At 35.4% G+C, this 27,981-nt stretch overlaps 1 protein-coding gene across 1 annotated transcript in view; it reads right to left on the reverse strand.

Moving 5' to 3' along the window:
- The window catches only part of LOC104158080 (ryanodine receptor 2-like), a gene marked incomplete at both ends in the record, with an annotated part of 71,141 nt that overhangs the window by 28,614 nt on the left and 14,546 nt on the right, over positions 1-27,981 (reverse strand). Inside the window, 12 exons of the mRNA XM_009695639.1 lie at positions 993-1,052; positions 1,924-2,094; positions 2,430-2,522; positions 4,098-4,185; positions 4,599-4,839; positions 6,224-6,544; positions 8,293-8,423; positions 10,422-10,503; positions 12,847-13,085; positions 23,123-23,244; positions 25,104-25,168; positions 26,646-26,761. Of these exons, the coding sequence (XP_009693941.1) occupies positions 993-1,052; positions 1,924-2,094; positions 2,430-2,522; positions 4,098-4,185; positions 4,599-4,839; positions 6,224-6,544; positions 8,293-8,423; positions 10,422-10,503; positions 12,847-13,085; positions 23,123-23,244; positions 25,104-25,168; positions 26,646-26,761 (1,729 nt within the window). The remainder of the gene's footprint in view (positions 1-992; positions 1,053-1,923; positions 2,095-2,429; positions 2,523-4,097; positions 4,186-4,598; positions 4,840-6,223; positions 6,545-8,292; positions 8,424-10,421; positions 10,504-12,846; positions 13,086-23,122; positions 23,245-25,103; positions 25,169-26,645; positions 26,762-27,981) is intronic.

Here is a 27,981-nt window from a genome sequence, read left to right on the forward strand (position 1 = left end):
TTGCTTGACATTGCAGCGATACACAGAAAACATAAGATAGGAGAAAAGTGATCTTCAGATATTATTCAGGAAGAACCATCCCATTAGCAAGTCATTTTTTTAAAAAAATTAAATTTATTGCCATGCACTGAATTGCAGTGGACTTCTGGATGATTCTTAAATACCTTCTCAGAAAAATGCACTAGATTTCCAACTCACATGTTTATTCTCTTGAAAGCATTTGATGAGCACAGGAAATACTAACTAGTTTTCTCCTTGAGGTGAATAAAACCTGGGGTGGGTGGAGGAGGTAAAGGACAATCCTAAATAAAGCACCATCCATAGGTCCAATTCCATCTTCCTTCAATAGAGAGGAAATGTACATAGAATCTATGATTCTATGATTCTATGAAATGTACATAATTTTATTATACTTCTGCATTAGGGCTTCTTCTTTGCCATTATTTGAAGCATTCATAAAACAGTTCAACTACACTGGGCCAGTTCAGGACTTTTTCCCTAGGGCTATTCATTTGGCACTAATTGGAATTCGGTAAGAAAAATCTATGCTTTTTCCAAAATACATTCTTTTCCCTGAGCTGAAAAACAGAAACAAAATGGAGCAAAGTGGAGATTTTTCACTTCACGGAGTATCCCGAAGTGACAGCTTCCTTTTCCTCTACACTTCAAACCGATACAAAGTAACTTTGAGCATTTTGCAGGTTCTATCCCCAATAATAGAAGGTAGAGTTTAAACAATGATAGTCCTTGCTTCCACCTTCGATTTCATATTAATGGTGTGCGTAGTCAAAAATTTGAAGGGCCACGTGTTATTGTATATAATGCATATAACAGCACATTACCAATCTAACATTCAACAATTGACATGAACAAGTTACTTGACAGAAAAGAAAAAAGGACTGCAAGTTAACCAAGGCAGGCTGTCATTATATGGCACCAACAAGCAAATTCAAAGGAAGAAAAATAATGTTTAAAATCTGCATATAGATTACCTTGCCCTGGAGATGAAGATTACTGCGGATGATATCTCGTACTTCATCTTCAGTATCTTTCTGACAATAAATTACAAATCATATAAATTAGGAATAAAAGGTAATTAAGAAAGGATATTGTTCATATAAATGTCAACCTTGGGCTTAGTTCAGATGATGAATAAAACTGACAATGTGGAAGACTGAGGAAAATCTCAGTGGTAATACATCTTTTTGTATCAGGCCAGAGCTAGCCATATCCAAGTTCACAGGAACAAGTTCTGGATGGCATCATTCATATTTCTCCACAGTAACACACTAAATGCAAGTCTGAATTAAAATTACAAATATATGCACACTTTAACCCAAGTTTGATCAAATGAAACCAATATCATGAACACAGTCTTCTCCGATTTGATTTCTGTTTCTTTTGGAGATCTTTTATCCTTTATAAACATTCAGTACAGCTGTCCAAAGGTCATATAACCTGCTAGCGGGTATAAAGTATTATAGCTTGAGAAAGGAGTATATTCCAAACTACAATCACATTATTGCACAGTCAGTTTACTCCTAGAAGAATCACTTTTAAAACAGTCTATCCCTGCATTCACATGAGAGTGATGAAAAGGAATTAGTTATGATATTGGGCATAGAAGTTAGGAAACATCCGGTTCTTATTTGATTTCCAAATTTAAGCTTCATAAAATGTAACAAACACAATTTAGCATTAAAAATTAAGAGAGAGAAATAACTGTTTTAATTTAAGAATGTTAACTCTATTCATATACTGATTGTTTAGAAAGTATGTCCAAACGGAAATGTTGTATGCCTTGAAAACAAGAACAATATGTAGATTATTGTCTACCATCGTCACCCATTGTGCTCTCATATAACAGAATTATAGTCTTGATTATTTTTGTCATGCTGTAAGAAGTGCAAAAAGAGTACGTACCATACTGAATCGATTTTTGGCCAGTGCAATTAGCTCTTGGTCTCCGGGAGCACAAATATTTAGGCCAATGGGAAGTAATCTCTTCAGGGCTGCCACAATGAGAGAGGTTTGCATAGAGTACCGATCACCTTTGCGCTTCATTTTCTTCCTCTCCTGGTCAGAAACTGCTGCCTGCAGCATAAAGCAAAGGTGAAAAAAAATTCAGTATTAAATAAAAGAATTGTACTAGCAATTCTGTATTTGTCTCCAGTTCGACAATTTCCTCACTACCAATACAGCTGCAACCCTACCCAATGGAACTGCCATTATATCATTGCCAGTATTTTGCACCAAGATCTTGAAAGTCCACTGTGTTTCTCAAACGACTATGTCTTGACTCTCAACCCAGTGTTTTCAACAGATAAAATTTACAAAATACAACAAAACGAAACAAAAAGGTGCTTCTCTAGAGTCCTCCTGTCTCCCTTCCCTCTGCAAAGAGAAAAATATAAAAATATTTACACTACCTTGGACATCTTAGATTTGGTGTCACTGATCAGGAAAGACATGTTGTTGATTTCATTTTGTACCACAAAGTTCTGCTCTTCCCTTTTGAAATTCTGGAAATATATAGAAGATCTCAGTTAGAAGGACTTATGATATATGAGGAATCTATCTAAACAAATCTTAAATAAAAATATAAATTAAGTGGAAATTTGTAAAATTCACAAGATAAGGATAGAAAAAAATTAATGGATGATCGATAACGGCCTTCAATGCCAGCTTTATTTACATGACATAGCTCAGGGGGCTGTGTGTTTTGGGTGTTTTTCTATGTTCGAGAGAAAGAAATATTTCTCTGGCTATGAAACAGCTATGATAAAAATCTCACTCCTCCTCTAATTAAATATAAAAATATTGTCTGGGTTTTCCCTTACTAGTAAATAATCCATTCCATTTTTTTTCCTCATTATAAATCCCACCATATTCAGATACATTAGAAAATTTAAATAAAAAGACTGAACTTATGAACACACAGGTAATTTCATGATCCAGTATCTATCTACTGTGCAACCAGTTTCTGTGCACAGTGATGTTTATAATAAATCTTACAGTCCAATTCACGTCCAAGTACACAAATAATACAGTATCTTGTTTCCCAAACTTGAGAGAATTAAGTTATGGTAGAAAAGAAATTTAGTATAGACAACTCAGATCCATTGCCTGAAAGTATTTAGTCTCTTTTGGTTTTTTCCTTCTCTTTTGTTCTAGTATTCATATGAATCATGTTTTATTTTTATTTAAGCACTACCAGTGATGGTGCCTGATTGGGTCTTAATGCAGACCTGTTGGTTACTGCACATGAACCAGAGGAATCAGACTTGAGAACCAAGGGAAAATTTTGTAGAAGTGGAATTAAGAAGAAATCCTTAACTGGTAAAATTTATGAAATATTAAATAGTATCATCTAGGGACAGGATTTCATCAGAGAATTACTTGTGAGATGTATTTGCTACTTCCTTGCTCTTAGAACATTTACAGATTTTCCTTCATTCAGCCCAGCTACAGACCTGGACTTAATAATTGAATTACATACCTTTAACTTTTATTAAAGAAATACAAATATATACCGCAACACAAATTAAATGACAGTAAACAAAGCTGCACATTTCTTCTGGAAACTCTTGTTTCACTAGTCGTGTTGATGACCTCTATGCAAGATTTTTATCATAACTCTGCCAAGAGGCTCAAGCAGACAGACTATACAATTTAGTAAAATGGACTTTTATGAGACAACTACTACTAATTCAGTAGCTATACATCCTGGTTACAAAAAGGCTTTGGGGGTGAAAATAATTGATTGGGGGGAAAAAAAAAAAAAGGGTAAGGACACAGACCTCAATGATATTAAAAAAAAAAAAACACAAAACACTCAACAAAAAACCCACAACAAACAAACCAGAATGTGTAAGAAAAATATCTACAATCAGTGTTACTACGCTACAAAACACCCATCAACTTCCCTAGCTACTCAGGCATTTCAAAAGTGTCAGAAAACTGAAAGTCATTAATACCTTTCCATCTGCAGTTTCACTTCTGTCATTAAATGTTTTTTCCTGAACACAACCACTGAATAATTGATCTGCCTACTAAGGAACCTAATTAAAACAAGTCTTTACCAAGGAATTACTTACATGAGACTTTGACCAGTAAATGAAGACCTCAGCCACCATGCGGAACAATTCTTCCGCTTCAGGGTTGGGCTCTTTCAGCCATTTTGCCCTAAAATTTGGTAAAAGGGTGGAAATGCAGATGATCCTCACGGGCTTTATGCTTTGAAATCAGTTTTCAACATTTTACAGGGATACAAGTCAATAAAACCAAGCATGCATGATTTAATCCTTTCTGGTAGCAGTGGCTTTTTGATGTCCTATTTCAATACCCTTAAAATCCTTTTACATTAAGCCTAGGTCTAATCCAACAGATTTGGATTGCACCTTTTTTTTTTTGGTTTTCTTCTGAAAAAGATCCCATCTCCTCCTAAAAGTCACAAAACATCAGGTTGAGCAACTTCAAGATTGGCAGGCTGAGTAAAAGTTACTTTAGTTCAGTGCTAGGCATATCAAGGGATAAGAGACGATGTCAATAAACAGGAAGACTTTACAAGATTCATTGACCTATTCCTCTCCACCTACCTGTTATAGTCCACAAATCTAATCAACAAAGGGTAGAAGGCATAGAGGTCCCGTGCCAAAGTGGTGAACTCATCTAGGATGAGCAGTTCAGCCTCCGACATGTCACCTCTGCCTTCTGCTCTTAGATGTTCTTCATCCGATACAACCACTGCTGCTTTTTTCTTTAGCTTATCCATCAGTGGCAGGAAGTGTGTCTTTAAGAGCTGTGGCTTCGCTTTGCTTATGATGGGCTGGGAAAACACTATTTAAGGCAATGAATATTATAATATATACCTGGCCACAAAATATAAATAAAAACTTTTACCGTTGCCCTCTTTCTTGGATCTTATTTCTAGGCTACAGAGTGAAATCCTGCCCCCATTGAAATCAGCAGAAATTTTGCCAAGAATTAAATGTGGTCAGGATTTCACACAGGCATTTCACTTTGTCACTATGAGAGCAGAAATTACAACTTCACAAACTAGGCTTGCCAGATCATAAAACTTGAAATACTTCTTTACTGGTATTCTGTCAACATACTGGTATTTGCCTGCATAATTTTATTGAGTAATGTAGTTGTTGTTTAATGGTATGTATGGGTGGATACCTATATAACTACATAGTGCACACACAGGTTTTCTCAGCCACTGGCTCCTCTTTTGAATCTTGCTTTTTAGCTTGAGTGAAGTACAACTGGAAAGCACGCTCTAGTTGCAAACCTACTGAAACAGCCCGCCTATATTTCTTATGCACGTTAGGACACTGGAAGGCCTGAGTGCAGACAGAAATGAGACTGATTCAACCAGTCATGTGAGACTTGTTATCACAAGGTTTTTGCAAATCTCCTCATAGATATGAACATGTAAATTAGCACTTCATCTGGGTCGATTAGTGCAAAACCATTTATAACATATCCATTAGATTACAAAGAATTTTAGGCAGTTACCACTTCTCCTTAGAGTGCATTACATTACCAACCCTCAAAAGACTAGGAATGCAGACTGCTACCATGAATGAAATGAATACTGTAATAATTACTGAAAAGTCGTAAGAAAGCCTAAGTGAAAAAATGAAATCACAATGCCGAAGTAACTTCTCCTTACAGATTGTAACATGGAGAAATAAACTGTTTTTAAACAAATTTTAAGGCGTTATCACAATGAAGCTAATGTAAGGATTACTAAAATGACATATGCATTTCCACATTTCATTGTACTAGATTTGTTAGATAAACAGCTTCAAAACAATATTTTAATGATCCAGCACTCATACAGAATAGCAAGGAACTGTGTAATGCATGCAAATGGAAACTTGCTGTACAATGAAAATGGCTTAAATAACTATAGTCCTTTAATTCAATATACTGCAAAATACGTATCTGCATATTCTGGGAAAAAAGAAATAGTCTTATGTACTTCTCATATTACTTATTAAGAGACTAAAACATACTGCTTACACTGCTCTTTATACTTAAAATTTCTGGTTCATCAAGGTCTGTATTGTTTACATACACAAAAATATGAGTGTTGTTCTACTCCAGCTTTAACAGAGTAATTCAGAGTGTGTATATACACACACACACACACATGCTGAATAGACACACACATGCTTATTTGTTTGTTTGTTTATAAATTTTTACATCTTACCTGCTAATCTCTTCATCCAGGCTCCTTCATCAATACCAAGGTTGTTATAGATGATTTTCAATATGTTACCCAAGAGAGTGTTCATGTGCTCTGACGTCAAGGCTGTGCAACACATTTCAGCCTTGTCAGGGTTGTTTTCTGGCCCATGTTCCCACCAGTGTGACATGTAACTACATAGCATAGGCAGTATTACTTCCATGATATGTGGCATTTGCGTGTAACGAATACCAGACTCTGCCAGTTCCACAATTTCGTCCATTAGTTTCACCAAGGAAGGAATATTTGGGCAAACCTCTTCTACAGTAGTAGGCAAATTGAGAACTATTCGGAAAAAAAACCCAAACAAACCAAAAATCAATAAAGTAATAGAAGGAAAATAATTCTTTTCAATTGCTATTCTGTACAACTTTTGTTTTCTATTTATATTTATACCCTTCTGATCCGAGGAAAAGGAACCAAACACAACAATAAAAAACAGGTACTTTCATACCATTGAGCAATAAACTGTTGTATATAAGCTTCAATAATAAAACTGTCTATAATAAAAATAATTCCTATATGGAAGTTTGAGCAATGTAATTATTACAGAATGAACTCAGAGAAACCAGACGCAGTTTGCTATATTCAAAATAAAGCTCCAGTTTCAGAATTTCTTCCAACATAAGCTTTGCAGTTGGGGAAACAAATTGATACAATGAAACATCTCTCCACAACACATCAGATTCGACCTGGAATGTTAATAGAAGAAAAAAGGAAAATCATTGCCTGACATAATGAGTAGAGCAGATTCTGAGAAGCTGACTTCTGGAGGTGAATTTCTGATTGTAAATGTTTACTTTTGAAGTAATTTGAATTAACAGTTCCTTCCCCTGAAAAGGCACTGCAGTTGCCTTTATTTTTGGAGGCAGTTTCTTTCATCTACAGATAAGTATCTATAAGCACAACTATTAGCTCTTGAATGTCTAACATCCTGATGTACAGATACAATGAGATATACAGATAATCATATATTGAAAATTTAGTCTGTAATTTGTGAATCCAAATGGTTGTAGCAACATGGCCTCAGGCTAGTGCTTTTCCAACAACAGTCTCTTCTCCTATTTAGACCCAAATACATTTCATACAGCCATCGCAGAGTCTCCTTAAAGCTTAAAGCAATTTTGAAAAATAAATTCAAATTTCTGTTAAAAATCAATGAAAATACAGCCAACTGTCTTTCTAGATGTGTTAAAATAGCTAGAATATATATGGCAAGTAAGTATGGTTGTTGATATTTTCAAGATAAGATACTACAGCTCTTTGAAGAATAAATCTGGTATGCTCCCTTTTTTAAAATTAAAGGTGAAGCTCTAAAATGCATGCCTTTATAAACAGAGATCTTATATACTGTTATCGATACATATCTGTGATATATTTCACATTCAGCATATATGCAGAGTTTGTACAGTTCTATTGTAAGTTCTATTTACCATAGGAACAAGTAGTGCATACGTCCTTATTCAACAACTATGCTTTAGCATAAGAAACATCAAGAGTTTCAGAATGGAACAAAAAGGGTATATGCAAAATAAACATACATAATGTTACTGGAAAGTATCTGTACTGTTTTGTATTTCAAAGAACAAACAATTTACTTACTACTCTACGGTGTATTTATTTTCTAAGGGTATATCACAAACTTATCACAGGCAAAGTATTTTGCTTCAATTGCAAGTATGTTTTAGGGACCCAATACTACATATGAAAACTGAGGAACTAAACTTACTGATTAGAATTTTGTCATCAAATATATAATATCTGAGATACTACAAATGTGTGAAGTCCCTTCAATAAGTTGATTCCAAAGTGGATTTTGAGAACGGTATCTCAAAATGAAAACATTGGTATCTTTAGAAACAAAATAATCAGTTTTACCAGACTTAGCCCATTGATTTAAGGAAAGAAATACAACCAAGACTACAAGAAAATTCTTGCACTATAAAATGTATGCAAAAATACATGTATTAAGGCAAGCAGTATTTATAGTGAAATTGTGTTTTCATAACCGTTATGTGAGTTTCTGGAAATACCTGCTCTGTCTCTCGCATTCTTGGTATTGTAAATTGAGTAGGTATTATGTTTGTTCAAATGCGTTTCCAAAAAAGCCACAGGAAAGGCACCTGAGAAAGCGGCCAAGCATTCTCCTAGTGCTGATCGTTGCCTGTGAATTAACAAACATCATTAAGTATACACATCTTTGACAACTGACTACACCTTGGGGTAGTTCTATACCAGCCTTATTTTTAATCTAAGATAAGCCTCAAAAAGAGAAGCCACTACATCATTAGGATCATCAACACAAGAATAGGTAATAGACATTGACATCCAGCAACCCCCTGCTAATATATGAATGAAATGTTAAAGATGTAAAATGTCAAAGGTGGCCTACTTAGCTGAGCAATTGAGGAACATGCAGGGAAAACCCAAAGTCGTCATAACAATGCCTTCTGCTCTATTACTTTCTTCTCAGCTTTAGTGACTTTATAATCTCTACTAGTAAGAAAAAGTTAGTGACTAGGTCAAGAGACCAAATACAGCTACATTTTATTTGAGTCATATAATTTCCTTTTTCTGAGAAACGGTAATAATCAGATCTTGCTCTAGCATGAAAGTCAGGTTCTTCAGAGAGTGGGAAATTGCTTCTACTGATCAGTAACTCTGAAAGTTTTGCACAAAACCGTTGTTCTAATCTCTTAAAATATATGACAACATTTATTTGATAATCAAAATTCCTTAAGTGTGTCAAAATTGTAAAAAGCCTGTCTCTAGGAAGAAGTAAGTGAGCCCCTGTCACTTCACTTGAGTCCTTCAGGGGACATTTAAAACTAATCTTTCTGATTTCCAATTCAGTTGACCATAGTAGATTTTAGATATGTGAGAAATCCTTAGCTGCTGAAGCTGAGCAACATAGATGACAGAAATCCAGGAGTCACATGAACTTCCAAGTAATAAAAAAAAAAAAAAAAAGAAAGAAAAAAAAGCCTCCAAACTGATCTTATGATTTAACAAGATACATCTTCACTCTATAGTTTATCTCATTTTAAGAACTTACATTCTTTCTAGATTTCACTCATTAAACTTGGTTTTGTTAAATCTAACTTCATTCCCATTATTATCCTGTTTTCTCATTCTTTTTTTCCTTTTCATTAGGTCTTCACCTAATGAAGCAAAACATACCTCCACCACATACACCTACAAAGAGCATGCTATGTGCTTTTTGCTTACGATAACAGTTGTAGACAATCATACACAAAAATTGACACTTACACTGACATATTTCCTCTTACCTACAAACCCCACATCATTTATTTGCCAAATACCAAACCCAATTAATTTTCTATTCCATATGAAATGAATGACACCTGGTTTTCCACAGATGGGGACCAATTAATATTGGTCCCCATCTTTCTTCATAATGTTTCCTGTGATATTGCCACCAAGTAAGCAAGGGTATACCGCGGGGCTGGTCTGGAGTTATGCACAGGTTGATTTGCAAGGCTGTGTACAGATATATGATCTTTCTAGATTACTGCTGCCAATATCTGAAATGTATAAGTTCTATTTAGCCTTCCCTCAGAGCAGTACTAGTCACTACAGAGCAATTATTCAGTTTTAAGAACTGAATTATCTAGTTACCTCTGTATTTTGGCTGAGTATGGTTTGCACAGACCAAATGGAACTTGGAGGGAGGTTAGCAGATATACAGATGCACAAAAAAGCAATTATAAAGCCTCATTTCCCTGGGTAATTGGGCTAGAAAAGGAGTAGTGTTGTATGAGTGACAAATTTTATTAAATTTAGGGTAATGAGAAAGAAATATACACAATTAAATAATATATAAGGAAGAATTATAACAACAGCTGAGCTGAATGACATATTTTACAATTCCCCAATTAAGCCTCAAATCAAGTGATATTTATCGTAAAGTCAGATAATTCTATTTGTAATTTTTAACTAAGATATATTTTGACAAACATATAATGTAAAATTTTAAGTGTATTATAATAAATGCAGTTGCATACCACTTAACATCTAAGCACCTTTTTTTCTCTCACAGTATCTTTCCAACAACAGTCTCTTCCTATATTAATTTCTGGACTGTATATTCACGCAGCTAAGTATAAACACAAATATTAAAAAACACTTTTTTTCTTCTTACCGCTCTACATAGATACTCTTGCTGGTTCCTAGAGCATACAAACTGGCCAATATTCTGTAACAGGAGACCTGAACATCTTCCACTAAAGAGAAGAAAATGACAGGTATAAAGAGACTTTTCTTTGCAATATATTTCTGTAGAATTAAAATACTCTTCTTTTGACAATAACTAGATTAATAATATCAAGCTATCAAAGGCAATTCACAGAAATCACTCTCTAAATAAATAAAAAAAAATCATCTGAGCACCGAGCGCCATAGTTTTTACTCAAAATTTCCATTTACTTCAATACCAAGTTAGCAGCTAAGGCAGTAAACATCTTTCACTAGTACACTAACTGTCTGAAATTAATGGCATACCAAGCCTTTACGGATAACATGATTGTATAATCTGAGATTTTATTAATTTAATAGCTATAAACAAATGTGTGAATGAATCTTTTCTAGTTTGTCTGTAGCACTTAAAGTTTCTAGGTAAATCAAAAAAAGTGCTGAAAGTAAAAAAAAATTATTAGGGAACAAATCTATTTACAAATATAACACCACTGTATAAAATACATTATAAAAGAAAGGCAATTCTGTTAAACAGATATTTAATTCTTTTAATCACAGTTTATGATTTTTAAAATTTAGACACAGGTATCAGTTAATAGTATGCACTTAATTTACACTTCAGACTGACAAAGGATTAAAAAAATAATTAATCCTTTAGTCCTTATGAATACTTCACCAAAGCATATCTTGAAATTATTAAAAGTTTCAGTCACAAAAAGTGAGAATAATCCTAACATCTGTTTGAAAAAATGCTTTTTCAATGTAATCTGCAGTAACAGTGTAACAACAGTATAAATATCATCAAGGACAACACTCCCATTCTTTCCACATATATTTTTTCTAGTCTCTCCCACAGTGCTAATATCTTCTCCCAATATGCAATGAAATGTTGGGAGTAAAACAGGATAAGACTTAATGGGCTGGGAGAGGCTACAAGATGGTGCACCAAAGCTACAGAGCTTGGCTCTTTATTATACCATGATTTTAGTTTGGATTATCTTGGAGTTAAGTATGTTTAACATAGTAACAGTAACCTCAGGTATGCCGACCTACCTTTGTACATGGTCACACCATGGAGTACTCTGTATGTGTAGCAACACTCTTAGGTACAAGCACCAGGTCAAGATGCTTGTCATCAGTGTAGTACAAATAAGATAAACTTATTGTTAACAACATGCAAAGAGAAGTTGTGTGTAAGAAAAATTAGCCTTTCCAACTATGGTCTAGTCAAAATAAGTAGGTATAATTTAAATTAATTATTCTTTCTCAGTTTATTAATTCTAAATTGGGTGTTTGAGATCAGTGTGATATATGTAGAATAGCTCATTAACTTAAGTGATAAAGTATCAAAGGTTAATTATTAAGTTCCAAAACATGGAATATCAGAGATCAAAAATTATACAAGGCATGAATATGTTTATCTCTGAAAAATTGGCTTATGCTGAACAAGTGATGTATGTGAACCCCAAAGATGACTTTTTCTGGACGCTGTCACAGTCCCCTGAATTTTACAGAAATAATTTAATGAGAAAAGTGGATGTTTACATCTCATCACATTCAAATCCATCAATACAACTCCAAATTTTCAGAAACAGTCCTCTTAATGCTATTTTAAATAATACTTTTTCAGATTCTAAAAAGAGAAAAAATACAATTTTATATTCTTTTCTTCTAGGTCCTTCTCTCAGTTATTTCCATAACTGAGTTAGCTGTACTGAGCAGAATTGCCTCCTTTAGTGCAGTCTGGACAGCAGAATTCCTGTGGAGTTCCTAGAAATTAAAGTTATGTGTTGCAGACTGCATGTCTTGCACAGACTGGGTTTGGGAAAGTAAAGGACACTGAATGAGCCATAATCAGAACCTCTACAGAAATTGCATATCCAGAATCTCATACAGATTCCCTTCTCTGGTGCCTGAATTCTTCAGGAGCTCCTTTCACTTTTCGTTAGGATCTAAGATGCACCCACTCAAATTCCCCACTAACAGAAACTGAGCCAAGGTGCATGTATGATGGAATTAACATCATTCTCATAGTATAACCTCATTTATAGGCAGAGCAAAGACAAATTAACTTATACAAAGTAATTTTTCACATAAGAAGAAAGTAATTTTAAATCTGTGGTAAGGTTATAAACAAAATTGAGCCTCTGACTGTCTAATCACAGACACATCTGCTTTAATATTTGAACAAAGTCCACTAAAACCTGCAGACCGTTCTAGGTCGATTACAGCAAATGTTTGATTAAATCAATGACAATTTTGTCAAAATGATGTGGGATTTGTCCTTCTCTAATAGAACTGAGAGTCTACTAATGCTTACTACATGACATTACAGATATTTTAGTGGCATGGCACTTCTAAATAATACATACATATCAAATCTTCCCCAAACTGGTGCTGTCCAATATGCTCAAATAATGAAGATAGTACTGGCAGGAGAGCAACTGTGGTATAATTAATGATTTGTGTAACTCCCTTTGGCTGGTTCCTGCTGTGTGTAAACTGGCCTTGCTTAAGATTTTCCATTGTTTTCTCCAGATCCTCAGCAGCATTGTCCAAAAATGCTCTCAATGCCATCTTAACAGATTCCAGACCAGTTTTCATCACAGTCCTGTATATAGCATGCAAAAAGAATGAAAAAGAATATTCTATTAGACATGCATGGAATAAAGCCTAGTCTTGGCTTATAAGAAAGATCTGAAGAAACATCTTTCATCTTTTGATACGGTAAAATCTTCTTATAGCAGAACAACCTACTGAAAAAACATTTCATGTGTATCCTGCAGAACACAAGGATATTTTATCTGGTTTCCCATTGAGAAAATAAAGTTCTTTTAAATTTATAATTTAAGTGATTCATTTGCCTTCAGAGGGAGAAAAACAGCTAACAAAAAAGAAGAATAATGAGTAAGTCTGCAATTTATGACTCTAGGAAGAGAAGAACGATCCCAAGCTGGAACTCAGAAAGCCTTCCCAACCATGACAGTCATATTTCTGCCTCCAGAATCAGAAAGGAATGATTAAAAACAAGCAAATTTGTTTAAAATTAAATAAATAAATGCACTGATTATATAACACATAATCAGTTATGTAATGATACAATCCAGGAGAAATAACTTACTTAACTAGCTCAATTACAGAGATCCTTTGTTTAAGGAAAGTATCCATTTAGGCATGCGAGAAATAAATCCAGGTGAAATTCTTTTGCAAACTGAGTAATAGTCCAGATTTTCTTTTTGATTGTTTGTTTGTTTTACAGAGTGAATACATACAGTTTCAATAGCAATATTTTCAAACTTTCATGTAACTTCCATGAATCCCTTAATCCCTGTCTGGAGTTATTTTTACACCTCTACTAAGAGCTAAATTGGTGACCTCCACCCATACCTGTGTTCCATCTGTATGATTGCACAGAGCATGGACAATTTATGACAAAACCCCAAGATACTGCAACCTAAAGGATTACCATGCAACAGCTGAGCCATACTAATGACCACGATCATGACTCTATCCATAGCAAATGGAAAGTAAAATTTGTTCATTTAAGTCACTGTAAAGATACCGAGAAAAAGAGCTATCTGCATGTAATTCAGTCAATTCTTGCAGAGTAAACGCAAAGTGAAAAAAGTTACCTTAAATTACCATGGAGGTAGCTTAAACTATCATGTTTTCTTTCACAATTGCAAAGATCTAAAAGTCAACTATCAGTACAGACAGTTGACTGTACAGTTAATGGAGAGCAACACATTACCCTCCAATATTTCAAGATTGTCTCATCCATAAACCTCAAAATGGCCCACTATGCGCAATTTAAAAGTACCACTGAATTCGATGTAAAGGGGTTTTTTTGTTCAAATTAGAACCTGAATTAACTTTGCAACGAAGACTTTCTATGTGCCAGATTTACTGCACTCTATGTGCATTTAACTCCTGAATTTTTTGATTAAACAGTGTAAGCAAAAGAATGAAATGTTTCTAATGTTATCATAGTTTTGGGACGGTCATATGATTAAAACCTGATGAACTAACAGCCAGCAGTTCCCAGACACTACTGAAGTTGAAAGTGTAACCTACAAATACTGTCCTGGCAAACCCTAGTAATTAACTAGTAATTAACCTGCTTTGCAATAAGCATTATATTCAGTACTATAACTTCCTGAGTTTTGAAATCCTGTAGCCTTACACAGCTAACCCAAATTTGACTGCACATTATTTTCTTAAGTGATTTTCTTCATAGTTTAGAAAATACATTCAGTATTACCTTGCATCCAAGGTCTGGCCCAGTATGTGAAGACAGTTGACTATTGATGTTGCATCATTTCCTAAACAGGGAGGAAAATTATCCACCAATTAAGCTGAGCATACTGTATAGCATACCTACAGTCTGCTAACTGTATCTCTGGTTTTAATGAAGGAGTAAATGACATAGCAGAAGAGCAATTGAACTTCTGCATAATTGTAACATTCAAGTTAAAAAACATGCAGTTTGTTGTCTTAGCCTTGTTTACACAAATGCAGTAACTAGAGGCAGTAAAGCACCTCTCATCAAATAGCTGAGGCAGTCAAGATGGAAGCACTTAAATGTGGGGTTAATTAGAGCTGCAGTGTATTATCTGGTTTTCATTTAAGTTCTATAAATTTTGCTTTAATTGATTCAAGTTTATCCGAACATTTATCTTCCCCCTCTCAGTAACATAAAAGCTGTTAACTTTCACAAGCTGCTATTGCAGGAAGAGAACATTTATATAAAATGTCATCAAAAAGGTTAGTTCCCTGGTGTTATCAATAGGCTGCAGCCATTTATAGCAGGATCAGGTGTGGCCCACATGAGTAACAGTCTCTGACATAATATGCATCTCCCATAATCAATTTTTTTTTCACACTTATGCATGTAAAAAGAAAACTTACACACAACGTGCCTTGTATGCATATGTACATCCCAAGATGTTGCCATGTACAAGCCACCTCTAAGTTCACTTCTTACACCCAGGATAGATTTAGGCTACGCAAATTTGACCCATAAAATTATTTAATATCTATATATATATTTTAAATCTAAATCTCTGCAAAAATGAAAATACCTTTTCTGGTTTCTCTACCTATTTAAAGTTTCTCAAATTAAAAAAGAAAAAAAAAAAAGAAGAAACAAATTGAATGTTTAAGATAAGATAGGTTTCTGAAAATACTGCCGTCTGCTTACAGTGTACTCTAGTTTCCCACTGGTGGTTATTTCACTTGAAAATGTAGGTAAACATACAATTAAAATTAGTAACTGTTTCAGTGAAATAGAGACTTAAAAAAATAAATTGCAAGGAAGGAGTGGGAAGTTTATTGCAGCACCGAGAATGTTGTTCTATGCTATCAAATTAGGAGGGATTGTGGTGTTCATCCACAGCAGATTAAACAAACCTGAACCACAGCTTCCACGGTTGCCCCTAGCCAGGCGGCCTCACCCTCTCTGCACTCGTGGTCATGCAATGCTACAGCAAGCAGATGAGAAAGCTGAGGTGGCCTAAAAAAAAATCCTACCAAAAAAAACACCCCAAAAGATTTAATTTTTTTGTCAGCTCCTACTATGTTACTGCTGTGGTGATACGAATGCCAGTGCTGATGAAGAGGAGAGTGCAGGACTGTGCTAATGACAGTAGGGATGGAGAGGAGTACTCAAAGCAACCTGGACTTAAGACTGTGGATTAGACTGTCACGAAGCAGTATCTTAACATTTGTCATGCAGGTGTGTATATACTGCATGCTACAGTGCAGTACGGAGATGCTCGCTCCAGTTCCCTGGAAATTTATGTTGGCAATCTATTTATATCACATAGACACATTTTAAAAACCACACATTTATCAGGAATTAGGTACTTCGTATGCTGCAACCAGATGGAAGGGTCAGAAGTTGATCAAGTTAAACTGAAAACCAGAAAAGCTTTAGGCATACCCCTGTAGCAGGTACTGCAGTGTGGCTGATTCCATAGACTGGGATATCACAGCAGAATTCAGTGACAATGATAAATGCAGCCCTCTTCAGTCTAAACTGACTGGCAGACTAGAGTTTATCCATGTAACACTAAAAACAGACTTTCAAAATTATCATGAAACTTCTTTCCTGGAATGTCTCCTTCAGGCAGGATTTGTTACAGAATCTTAGAAAACAGGTTTAGGTTCAGTGCAAATTCTGCGTCTTGCTTTTGTTCTATGTCATGAATGTAGTTGTTTTCACTGTGTTTCTAAAACAAAATACCACCAAAAAAAGTATTTTAAAATATTTTACCTTAAAATGCCACAGTTAAAACTCAAAAAAAAAATCCTTTCAAATTGAACATTTCAAGAATCAGTTTGCTTCCCACCTGAAGTCAGAAGTCAATTTCAGAAGGCCGTCTTTTTTTTAAACTGAGTTATGAAACCTAAAATGAGGGCTTTTCTAATGAAACTAGTTTTATTACTATTGCCAATATTTCACAGTGTATATATGCAGCCTCATTAAACTAAAAATATTCTTTTTTTATTAATTAAAAATGTCCTTGGTTTTCAGAAGCCTGAAAACTAGATACAGAACACTCTGATGTAGAAATGAATGCGCAGTATATAAAATTCCATTACATCACGAAGGGGGAGCAGGTGCTAAGTACAGTTCAACAGGATAAAAACTGAAATGAGATTTTCTTTAAAGGAACTCTTCACACAACTCAAAACAATAGGGGCTGGACATATGCAAATACTAAACCACATCAGTTCAAGAGGTTTAAAGGCTAAAATTATCCCAGGAGCTAGTATAAATATGAGACTGATGGTTGGATCACCATTCAGCATGTACGACAAATACAGTCGATCCCATGAACTGCACAACGCAGTTTCTTTAATAATCTGAGGTGCAGGCCTACATATTTTAGAAAGTTGTATTATTTTATCAGGAAGGAAGAACTGTTGCTGTATGGCGAAAGTGCTATGGGTATTGATTCCAGGATGCCTCACTGGAAGGACACTTAGAAATTCAGGATGTCATTAGGTAGAGAAGGCCTTCTGTTTCTTTTTAGGAATTCCTCTGATTAATTTCTCTAAGTTCCCAAAAATGAGTGAGCAAAACCAGGCCTTTCTTATCTGATGTCTTTCTTACCCAGCTAATTTTTGTTTCAGATTACATGGGTCTGTATTACCAATACAAAGATTTTTTAAAAAAATTACTTACATATTTCTATAGAAAGAATGTCTTACTGGAGATTTAAACAACATAAAATCAAACTAGTCATACCAATTTCTTTTTTAAATTGAGAAAATATAAATTCAAATGCTCAATTCACCAAAATTATTCACTAAAAGCTTTCAAATTCAGCCGACTAAAAATAACGAAAGTAAATAAATGCAGTCTTACTGAGGCACAACTACAGGCTCAAACAGTAAATTATTGGGGTCAAAATTTATTTTCACAGTGTAAAGAAATAATAATTCCATGCTGAATTACGATTCCATAATCTCAGTGACACTCTTAGATATCGAATGTGGTTAACTGTTTAAGTTCACTCTGGAAGACTTGTATACTTAATTTCCCATGTTATCAAGACTTCTACATACAGCTTAAGCTACATGACTTTTACTAATGACTTTCACTAATGACTTTCACACATGCAGCTGTATCTTCAGAAGTACCATTCAAATTCACAATAATGTAAAAGCACCTATATAGCAAAACTATATAGCATTTAAGCTCCCCACTATTTATAAAAGTTATTACTGAGTGACTCTTGCTCATTCAAGGTGCCTCCAAAAGGCACAAATAACTTTCTAGGCCCCAGCTGTGCTCAGAGGCTGTCCTCATGAGCATTTTCCTGTCTTTTACACAGGCTTTGTCTTTGCTGGAGTAAGTGTAAGTCTTTTGATCAGGTTTTCTAACATGATGTCACTGTCAAGATAAGGTAAACAGTAAGATGACTTTGACTTGAGTTGGCAGGTCCGCAGTAAATGACCGTGATCCAGAGTCTTATGTGTTGGCATAAAGATTTGCGCTCTGTTAGTTACTACACACTACAAAAAGAGTTAAAGAACAAACTGTAGCCATAGTGAATACTGATCTGATCCCATCTGACTTATCTCCTTCTACCACTTGAACTCAGTCAAACAACACGAAATAAGCAAGCTGAGATGTGGAATGGAAAAAATCTTTTCTGTAGTACTGAGGAAGGTTACATTGTCTTAGATTTTTGACTTCGACTGTTACGGCATTTTAGAAAAAAAGTCAGAAAAACAAATTCACACAATAACAAAAAAGATTTGCAAAATTTTAATAGTATACCTGAGCTAGTTCATTCTTTGAATAAACAACCTAGGGTATAAACCAGAGCTTATATGTACGTTTGTGACAGTCCACCCTTCAGAAAAAGCTGCAACAATGCCACGCAGCTGCAGAAATGACTCCATTCGTCCTATGATCTTTTGGCTTTACAGGCAAATCCACTCAGATCATCCCAAAACATACTTAAAAGTAATATCACAAAATAACTTCTGATTTTTCTTCTCAGTTTAATGGTTTTCATAACGGTCTGTAAGCTTTTTAAACACCACACTGCTGCAGCAAGTGAGTTCCTTCCCTTCAAATTGAATGAAATATGTAGGAATTGAGTTAGATGCATGTTATATCTTAGTGAAATTCTAATTTGCTAGAAGATTACCCAGTTAGGTATGTTCATGGACGCTGAAGTTTGCAACGCATCCATCATAGAAGCTATATATGCATAGGATGTACTATTTCAACTATCCTATCATCATGGCATAAGAAAAAATTGCAGAGTAAATAACTGTGCCACACATTGCATATCATGTATACACTTGATATAGGCTTCAAATTGACTTCAATTAAGTGATTTTCACATGGCATAAGACAAACACCAAGCTCCTGCTAGATTCACATAATACCAGAAAGATAGTACACATGCGTATGTGAAGTCAAGCACATCTGGGAATATTTAAGAATTCCACAGAACATAACTAAGCATTTCAGCACACTACAAATTTTCCTTAATGACTTTCCGATACAATGTGCGATTCTGACGCTCTTTTTTTTCCCAAACGATTTAGGATAAAATAACAAATCAGTAATTATAATTAACTCAGCAAAACTCTTTGGTAGGATAATGAAATCCAGATATTAGTTAAGACACATGGAAAACTAAACAAAAAAGAACCCCAAACTGAAAACTACAAAAGCTTTTTATTCCATCTAATAAATTCTGTGATCTACCAGCCTAAACAATTAGTGGTCTGTGAAGACCATGCATTTCAGCCATGCAGCATGCAACAAAGCAGCACGTAACACAATGCAAAAATGGCAAAGAAAACCAAGTGATGGCCATGCTAGTATTTGTCAAGGGTCTCCTTACCAAACAGTGAAATCCTATGCCTGACAAGAACTCCAAGTTTGCAGAACAGGCTGAAGACAAAAGAAAAATAAAAGAGGAGAGAAGGGAAAAGGAAAAAAATAAGGGGGGGAGAAGAAAGAAAAAATAACAGCTGATATATGAGCAGGAAAAGCAACATGATGTCACGCAGAAAGAATCAATTATCTGAGCAGAATGTGGGACAGAGTACTAAAGAAAGAGTTTTTAAGTGCATATCCTTAACAAACATGGTTAAATAAGCACATATTGTAATTAAAGAAACAAAAAAAAATTAAAAGCAAAGCTAATTAATATAAAAGCGTTCTATATGATAACCCACAAGGAAATAACCATCAAAGCTTTAAGAAGTAAAATGTGGTCAGTGTGCTATTCGAGATACCACTGACAATTTGAAAACACAAGGTAAGGAAATCAGATTAATTGAAGTGTTTGATGGCAAATGTTTAACTAGTCCAATTCAGATCTTGTTATCTTGAACACAGTGAGAATTTCTTTTCAAATACATTACTTTTTAAACACACTTAACATGAGAAATAGCCTCTTATATGGTTAAAAACCAAGAAAAATGGATATGATCAATGATTTCATTTCACATGTTTGAACTACTTCCTGTGCCAATGAGCGCTGCCCTGTTCTGAACAACGAAGAACGAAGTTTTGTGTTAATTCATAGAAGCAGGAGCACACACTGCCCTATCCAAATTGACCAGACCTCCAGATTTAGGAGGGGTTAGCTCAATCTTCATGATCCATTTCGGTCCGAGAATTTTCTCTGAGAGCAACATCAATTTTGGTGTTATTTTTTATACTGCAAAACCCCTCATCTGCTATAAATGACATGAAGAACATAATGTCATTTTATTAAGCTATTTAATTATTAGGCACACATGCTATTTATCAACTCTGATTTAAAAGCAAAAGATACCATAAGCATTTCTGCACAGTTTATGGATGAGATCTGAACCCGTTGTTCCATTAATAGACAAGAAGATAGTATCAAACAGAAACATTTATGTCCAGAATCAGAACGGCCAGGTTAATGTGGTGTTGAATCCAGTTAATTAGACACTGCATAGTGATCCACTATAGCAACAGCAACTGCTCTGTTTTAGAAATGAGTCTGCTTGGTGCATGTTCAGGGATTTTTGTTCACTTTTTATTCCATGAGGCAGACATATGCTATACATTCTTTTATGAGGATCCTGGTTCACCCAGTCCAACAGGAAAAGCTACACAGAAGCATGTTATCATCATATAAATCTTGTGTTCATTCTAACGAAGACACGAAATAGCTCACAAACTATCTTATTTTCTAACATACAAATGTTACTCAACTGACCGTAGCATTCAGCAGATGCTATGTTTTCACAAAGTCCGACTGAACCTACTATCTTCAGTGTAATTAGTTCAGGTTAAATAAATACATAAATTAAAATGGTCAAATGGTCAGTACTTTGACATCCAGAACTAATTTTATACAACAGCAGTAGTGCAAGGACTTGTAAGATGGTCTAATGGATGAGAAATGCAAAAAGCCCAATCCTGAAGAGGCTGGTTATAAATAAGATGGAATATAATGCCACCACATTTCAGGAAGAGGTCTGACCCATATTTGCCCACAAAACAGGTCTGGATTTAATGTATTTGCTGAATAAAGAATGGTTATTGCACTTGTTAACACTATCATTGCATTACCAATACCTAAAATTATACTCTTCCATAGCTTAATGAATGCAAGTTTATCTTCATTGGAAAAAGAAAACAGCCAGGAACTGCCCTTAGCTTGAAGGAAATCCCACCTATAAGTTGCACTGAAACAAATCTAAAGGGAAAACTCAACAGAAAATCCAAAATTTACCTTTGGCAAACTCCCTACAATACTGTAGGGGAAAACCAAAAACAACACAAAAAATATTGGGAATCTATTAAAATGGCCAAAATAACCCTTCAGGAAACGGATTATATAATGTAGTTTCTATAATCTTTGCAAAACTAAGAAGTAAACTGCTCAATAGCACTTGTTATAGCTATCATTCATCCAAAGTTTCCTTGCATGTGTTTTCTCTTTGGCTGACACTCCTGGATGGAAGGTAACGCAATTAAGCATGGCAGCAGCTCTGATCCTTTTGCTGGGCTGTATGTTCAGGAATCTCACTCACGCAGCTAGACAGCATATCTGCAGAAGTCCTGAATCTATGCAGCAGGTAAGCTGATATATCCATGTTTGACATTCCAGAAGTACGGGGTTTATTGGCATGACTTAACAACTGTGAAAATATTGTTATTCAGGACATTACAGGCAGAAAAACAGCAGCTCATAGAGTGGAAAATTATCTGGATGCATGCATTTTGATAGAGTTTTTTAATTCTTTGAAGAATGTCATTCAGCCAAGCTGCCAGATCAAATTAGTCCATGAGATGACACAGGGTCAAGACAGCCATTACTTACTTATGCTTAGTATTGTTGCTAGAAACTTTACTCATCATTCACACAGCCTTGCAAACCCCGCATGTCTGTATGACCACCAATTGGCTGTCAGCCTCAAATAACAGCAATTCACTTTTGCATGCGTCAGTACCCAATAACAGCCAAGAAGGCAACCATGACACCTATACATTACAGGTATGCAATAGGTCCTGTGTGAAGCTTGTAGTCTACCTTACTAAATGGGAAATATGGGAATATGGGAAATTAAGTGAAAACATATCTTAGAGAGATGATCTAAAAATTGATAACTTCAGAGAAAGGATCAAGTGGATATTTCTGTCACATTGCTACTTTTATTATTATTTAGAAAACCAAAGAGCAGAAAGAATGCAACACTCCCATTTTTACTTCTTATGGTGGACAGTAATAATGATACTTACTGAAACTCAGTTATAAATAAGTTTGACTTTTAAATCTACCAGAAAATTTTGCAGGAATAATGATTTCAGTATTTCCAACAGCGAAAATTGATATGCAACTGTATAGCCTGCACCACAGACTGTGCAACCGATGTATTGTTGCACATAATGCTAAATTTAAGTTCCCTGCAGGCTAAAATCATCACCACTACCAGAGCATATAATCATAACTCCTTTCTTCATTTTAGACAATGAATTTTCCTAACAGGAAAAGAAAGTGAAAAAAGTTTAATTTGCGTGTTCATAAAAATATTTCTCTGCCTCCCATTTCTCACTTTCCCTCAATCAACTGCTGCTGTTTAAAGACAAACACACAAAGGGATACACATTAATATTATCTTAAGTTTTACCTTGTCACCATTTCTTTCTCCTTATTAGAGGCATGGCCTCCACTGCTGAGAGGCCTACTTGCTGCAGATAAGAAATACAGGCGATGATTTTTAAAATACTGATCAATCAAAGGGAGCACAACCTGAAATTACATCAGAAAGAAGTGGTTATCTCAGGGCTTTCTTTACTGTGTTCTGTATTACTCTTTGTAAGTCACAACTAAAGACAAGAGATTTCAAATACATTTTCTGTTTTAAAATCTCTATGTATTTTCCTTTAATGTCTATTCCTCTTTGAATTTATTTAGTATTCAAGGCACTTAAAATGTCATCAGTAAAGGCAGCAGAAAAAAAGATACATTATATCTGGGACTTGATCTGTGGGGTTTTTTAGGAGGAGACAAAGTAGAAAGTGTAATTTCATTTTATCTCACAATTTAAGATTTTTCCAGTACCACATATCCAGACAAAACTATTGCTGTTCATGCCTTTTAACCTAAGTTTAAGAAAAATCCACCTACAATTGTCAGCACACTAACAGCACTTAACTCTAGATGCTATCAAATAAACCATCCTCACTCATTAAGGGCTTGTCCACAGAAGTTTTCCTGTTTACTTCATGTGGTGACTATTACTTAGGTGTTAGCCAGGAGGAGATCCAAAATAAATAGCCAATAAGAAAAAACAGCCAATAAGAAAATCTGAAATTGCTTCCTTTTTGGAACATGGTTCAAAAGAAGATGGAATACTAGCTTCTGAGTCAATGAACTTGGCAAAAGTACCGCATGGAAGTACTTTAAGATATTGAGATTACAATTTACTGCAAGGATATCGGGGTTAGAAAATGCTACAAACAGCTGCCTTCGCTTATTATTTGCTTATGGAGGGCTCACTAGCTGGAAAGCAGCTTTGCAGAGAAGGACCAGTGGGTCTCAGTGGACAGTAAACTGACCATGAGCCAGCAATGCACCCTCACTGGAAGGGCAGCCAACAGCGTCCTGGCTTGCATTAGACAGGGCGTTGTCAGCACGTCCAGGGAGGTGATTCTTTCTCTCTACCCAGCACTGGTGAGGCCACATCTGAAGTGCTGTGCCTGGTTCTGGGCTCCCCAGTACAATCGAAACATGGACATACTGGAGAGAGAGTCCAGTGAAGGGCCACAAAGATGATTAAGGAACTAGGGGACCTTTCAAATGAGCAGAGATTGAGGGAGCTGGGACTCTTTAGCATGGAGAAGAGAAGGTTCAGGGAGGATCTCAATAATGTGTATAGATATCTGAAGGGAGAGTCTAAAGAAGAGGCAGCCAGGCTCTTTTCAGTTGTGGCCCATGAAAGGACCAGAGTCAATGGGCACAAACTGAAATACAGTAGGTTCCCTCTGACCATGAGGAAACACTTTTTCTACTGTGAGGGTGACTGAGCACTGGCAAGGGTTGCCCAGAGAGATTGCGGAGTCTCCATCCTTGGAGATATTCAAAAGCCATCCAGACATGGTCCTGGGCAACCTGCTGTAGGTGACCCTGCTTGAGCAGTGAAGATAGCCTAGATGACCTCCAAAGGACCCTTCCAACCTCAGCCATCCTCTGATTCTGATGGAGACATCAGCATGGTTTTAACACAAGGAAAGAAATAAGGAAGGTGACACTGACAGATACATAGCTGTGTTAATTCATCTGCTTGAATATAATAAAAGAGAAAAATCTTCAGAATTAGGCAGAGCCAGTAAACAGAAAATGTAGGGAGGTTATGAATAACATCATATGAGTAGCTGCATATCATGGAGCAAGGAAATAATGAGAATAAGAATATAGTCCTGTAATTTTTTCAATTTATCCTACAATGTTTTCAAGCTATTTTTATTACTATTGTTTTTAATTAATAAAATAAAGAATTTAACACAGAAAAGTGCAACTATAACAATAATAATCATGTTCACTAACAAATACTTTCTCACTTCAACTACTTATTAAGTTTACAAAGAATCAGAAAAGATATACTGTACTTTGGCAAAAAACTTGATTTCTTGTTCATATGGGAAGTGCTCTCCTTTGCCTCTGCTGCCACCATCTGCAGAGAAAAGAAAATTAAACTCCCTGTCATATATCCTAATTACAGTTTACCTTGCATTTTTCTTAGAAAGTGTACACTATAAACAAATAATAATCGTCATCTTTAGAAGTAGATTTAAGATACCACAAACAGTATACTTACTAGTTAAAGTGGCATTTTATGACTACCTAATGAGAAGAAAAGTTACAGCAAATAAAATGTGCAAAGAATGATTATCTAAATCTTCATAAAAGTGTAGGCATCTCATAGTCCAAAGACATACTGATATTTTCGTGAGATGAAAATCCAGTCGTATGTTTGTATTCTTCTAGTTATTGGTGACAATTTGGAAGCCTAAACTCAGATTCTAATAGAACACTTTCTCCAGTCATTTCCAGGAGAAACAGAACTGTCAAATTATTACTACTCATTTGTAGACTTTGTCTAAAAGAAGATATTAATGGTCAGAACTACCCAACGGAAATTAAAATTGCTTCATTTCCCCCATTACTACAAAAATCAAATACTCTTTAGAGACATAATCTGGTACATCTCCTAGTCTATTTATCCTTTATTTATCATCTTCCTTTTACTAATCCATTGAGGGACATGAATGGCATTTGTTCCACCAGCGTTTCCAGTGTTTCAGTATTTATTCATTATCATTCTTGTAGTTATGCCAAATCTATAAAACTAAGTAGAATGAAGCCATGATAATGAGGCATTAGCAGCAGAAGTAACCCAATGAGTTACCAAGGCCAGATTTTTGCTACTGTAACTAACCATGGCATATAATAATTCATAAATTTCATAATTTCCACTTTTAAAGGAGATAGGCTTTTGAATAGCATTGATTTATTCAATCTCCCTGCTGTTCCTGCCATTAACACTGTCAATTATAGCACCTATGCCCAGATATGAGGCACGGTGTATGTCATGTGGCATTGCAACTCCCATGGTCACACAAAAGCTGCATCTGACCAGATCAGTTAAATCCTTTCCTTCATAGCACTGTTGACTATGAATGAAACACATGCTGGGTGTTTGTGAAAGAACATTCCCATTGTGAGAGTTTGTTAAAGAGGTTTCCCTACTTAACTTCCTGCTCCAGAGAAAATTTCAGAATGGTAGAAATGACTGGTTTAATTTGCTTTGTGGAAAAGGGATTAGATGTGAACAGTAAATATTAACATGCACATGTGAGATTATCAATTTGTGCATAAATACAAGGGGGCAGCTAATTTTCTTTTTCAAAGAATGAAAGTCATAAATTTTGGCTGAACACTTTTGATCCGATGAATGAATATGGGAAACTGGAATGAATATGGGAACTACATAACTTTCCAAAATTCATCACCTTCATCAACTATAGGAAACTAGAGGGAAAACTCGTAGTCCAAGAATGTGTCATTTTTTTGGAAATTTTCTAGTTGTTTCTATAATATCAAACATCTTAGTTAATAACTCTTAAGAAAATGCACAAGGAATACTATACCAAACTCCAGAATGTACTGATGGGCTTCATCCACATATCTTATAAGCTGCTGAAGGAAACTGTAGGCAAAGCGTTTCTCAATGGAAGGTGTGTCTAATTCTAGGTCCTTAAGTCCTCTGTAAAAAGAAGCAAGTCAATTTTCACAGATGCAGAAGGACTCAAAGCAGTCTTACCTCTCCATGTAGTCCAATGCTATTTTCTCTAGTAATGATTAACTGCTTACTAACATAAGAATTGTTCTGTATTTGAAGTAAACAGTACTCTTAAGCTTATTTAGTTTTTGAGCAATTTAAGATACAACTCAGATTTCCCAAGTAGAAGGTTACAGAAAAATGAGACTAGTCAATCAGATTAATCCCGTATCATTGTAATTTCTTTCCCTTACTTATAAGGCATTGGGTGAGGGAGTTTTGAAACTGCCAAAATACTTTGATTTAAACAATCAAACCAGAAGCAAATCTAGTCTCCCTGATTAAGACCTTTCCCCAAAAGTCTGTAGTGGTAAAACTGTGAATAGTGATGGAGCATTTGTGAAAAATCAGGGGAATACCAAAACAAAGTGATGGAGCAGTTTACCTTTTCCAGTATGCTCCAATATAGTTACTAGTCTGATATGAAAAGCAGATCTTCTTTCAACAAGTATGAATCTGCAGAGGGTGGTTCCATGATGTGGGCTGATGTCTGCTAGCAACAAGTTGGCAATGACATGAGCCCTGATTCTGCAGAATCAGGACTTTAACGATGGCACATGAAGAAGCTGTGCTTAACCAGCAAGGGAGTCAGTCACCCAACTGTCAGAGGCACCAAGTACATTAGTACTCAGTTATTTTGCAAGTTTAAAAAGTGCACCTATTGAATATAACTGGTTGTGTAGTGCACATTTCTGCTTTAAATTAGAACATTGATGATGGTAGGATTCCGTTTCAGAAAAATAGATTCTGGAACTAAAGCAGCTTTGTCAGCTGATACTTGTAAGGGTACAAGTGTACAGGTGTCTGCTTCATTAAGGTTATCTGATCAAGGACCTTCTCAATGCAAAAGGGCACAATAAGAGGGAAGTCATAAACAAGAACCCACAGAGACACAAATGTGGCAGACAAGGGATAAAGGAGACAATGCTGGAGACCAGAAGTCTCCAGTTACTAATTAACAGGCCATTAAGAGACTTCAGACAGAACTTTGGAGAGGGTCACCTGGATTTTGTAACTCCTAAGAGGAGGGGACACAAAGAACATGAGGATTTGGAATATTCAAACTGGAACTACACAAACTAATGACTGAATGTGCAGGGGAGGGGGATCGAGGAAGAGCAAAGGGGAGAAAAGACAAAAAGCGG

Source organism: Cariama cristata, unplaced genomic scaffold, assembly GCF_000690535.1.
Source record: "Cariama cristata isolate BGI_N322 unplaced genomic scaffold, ASM69053v1 scaffold12222, whole genome shotgun sequence".
Lineage (NCBI taxonomy): Eukaryota > Metazoa > Chordata > Aves > Cariamiformes > Cariamidae > Cariama > Cariama cristata.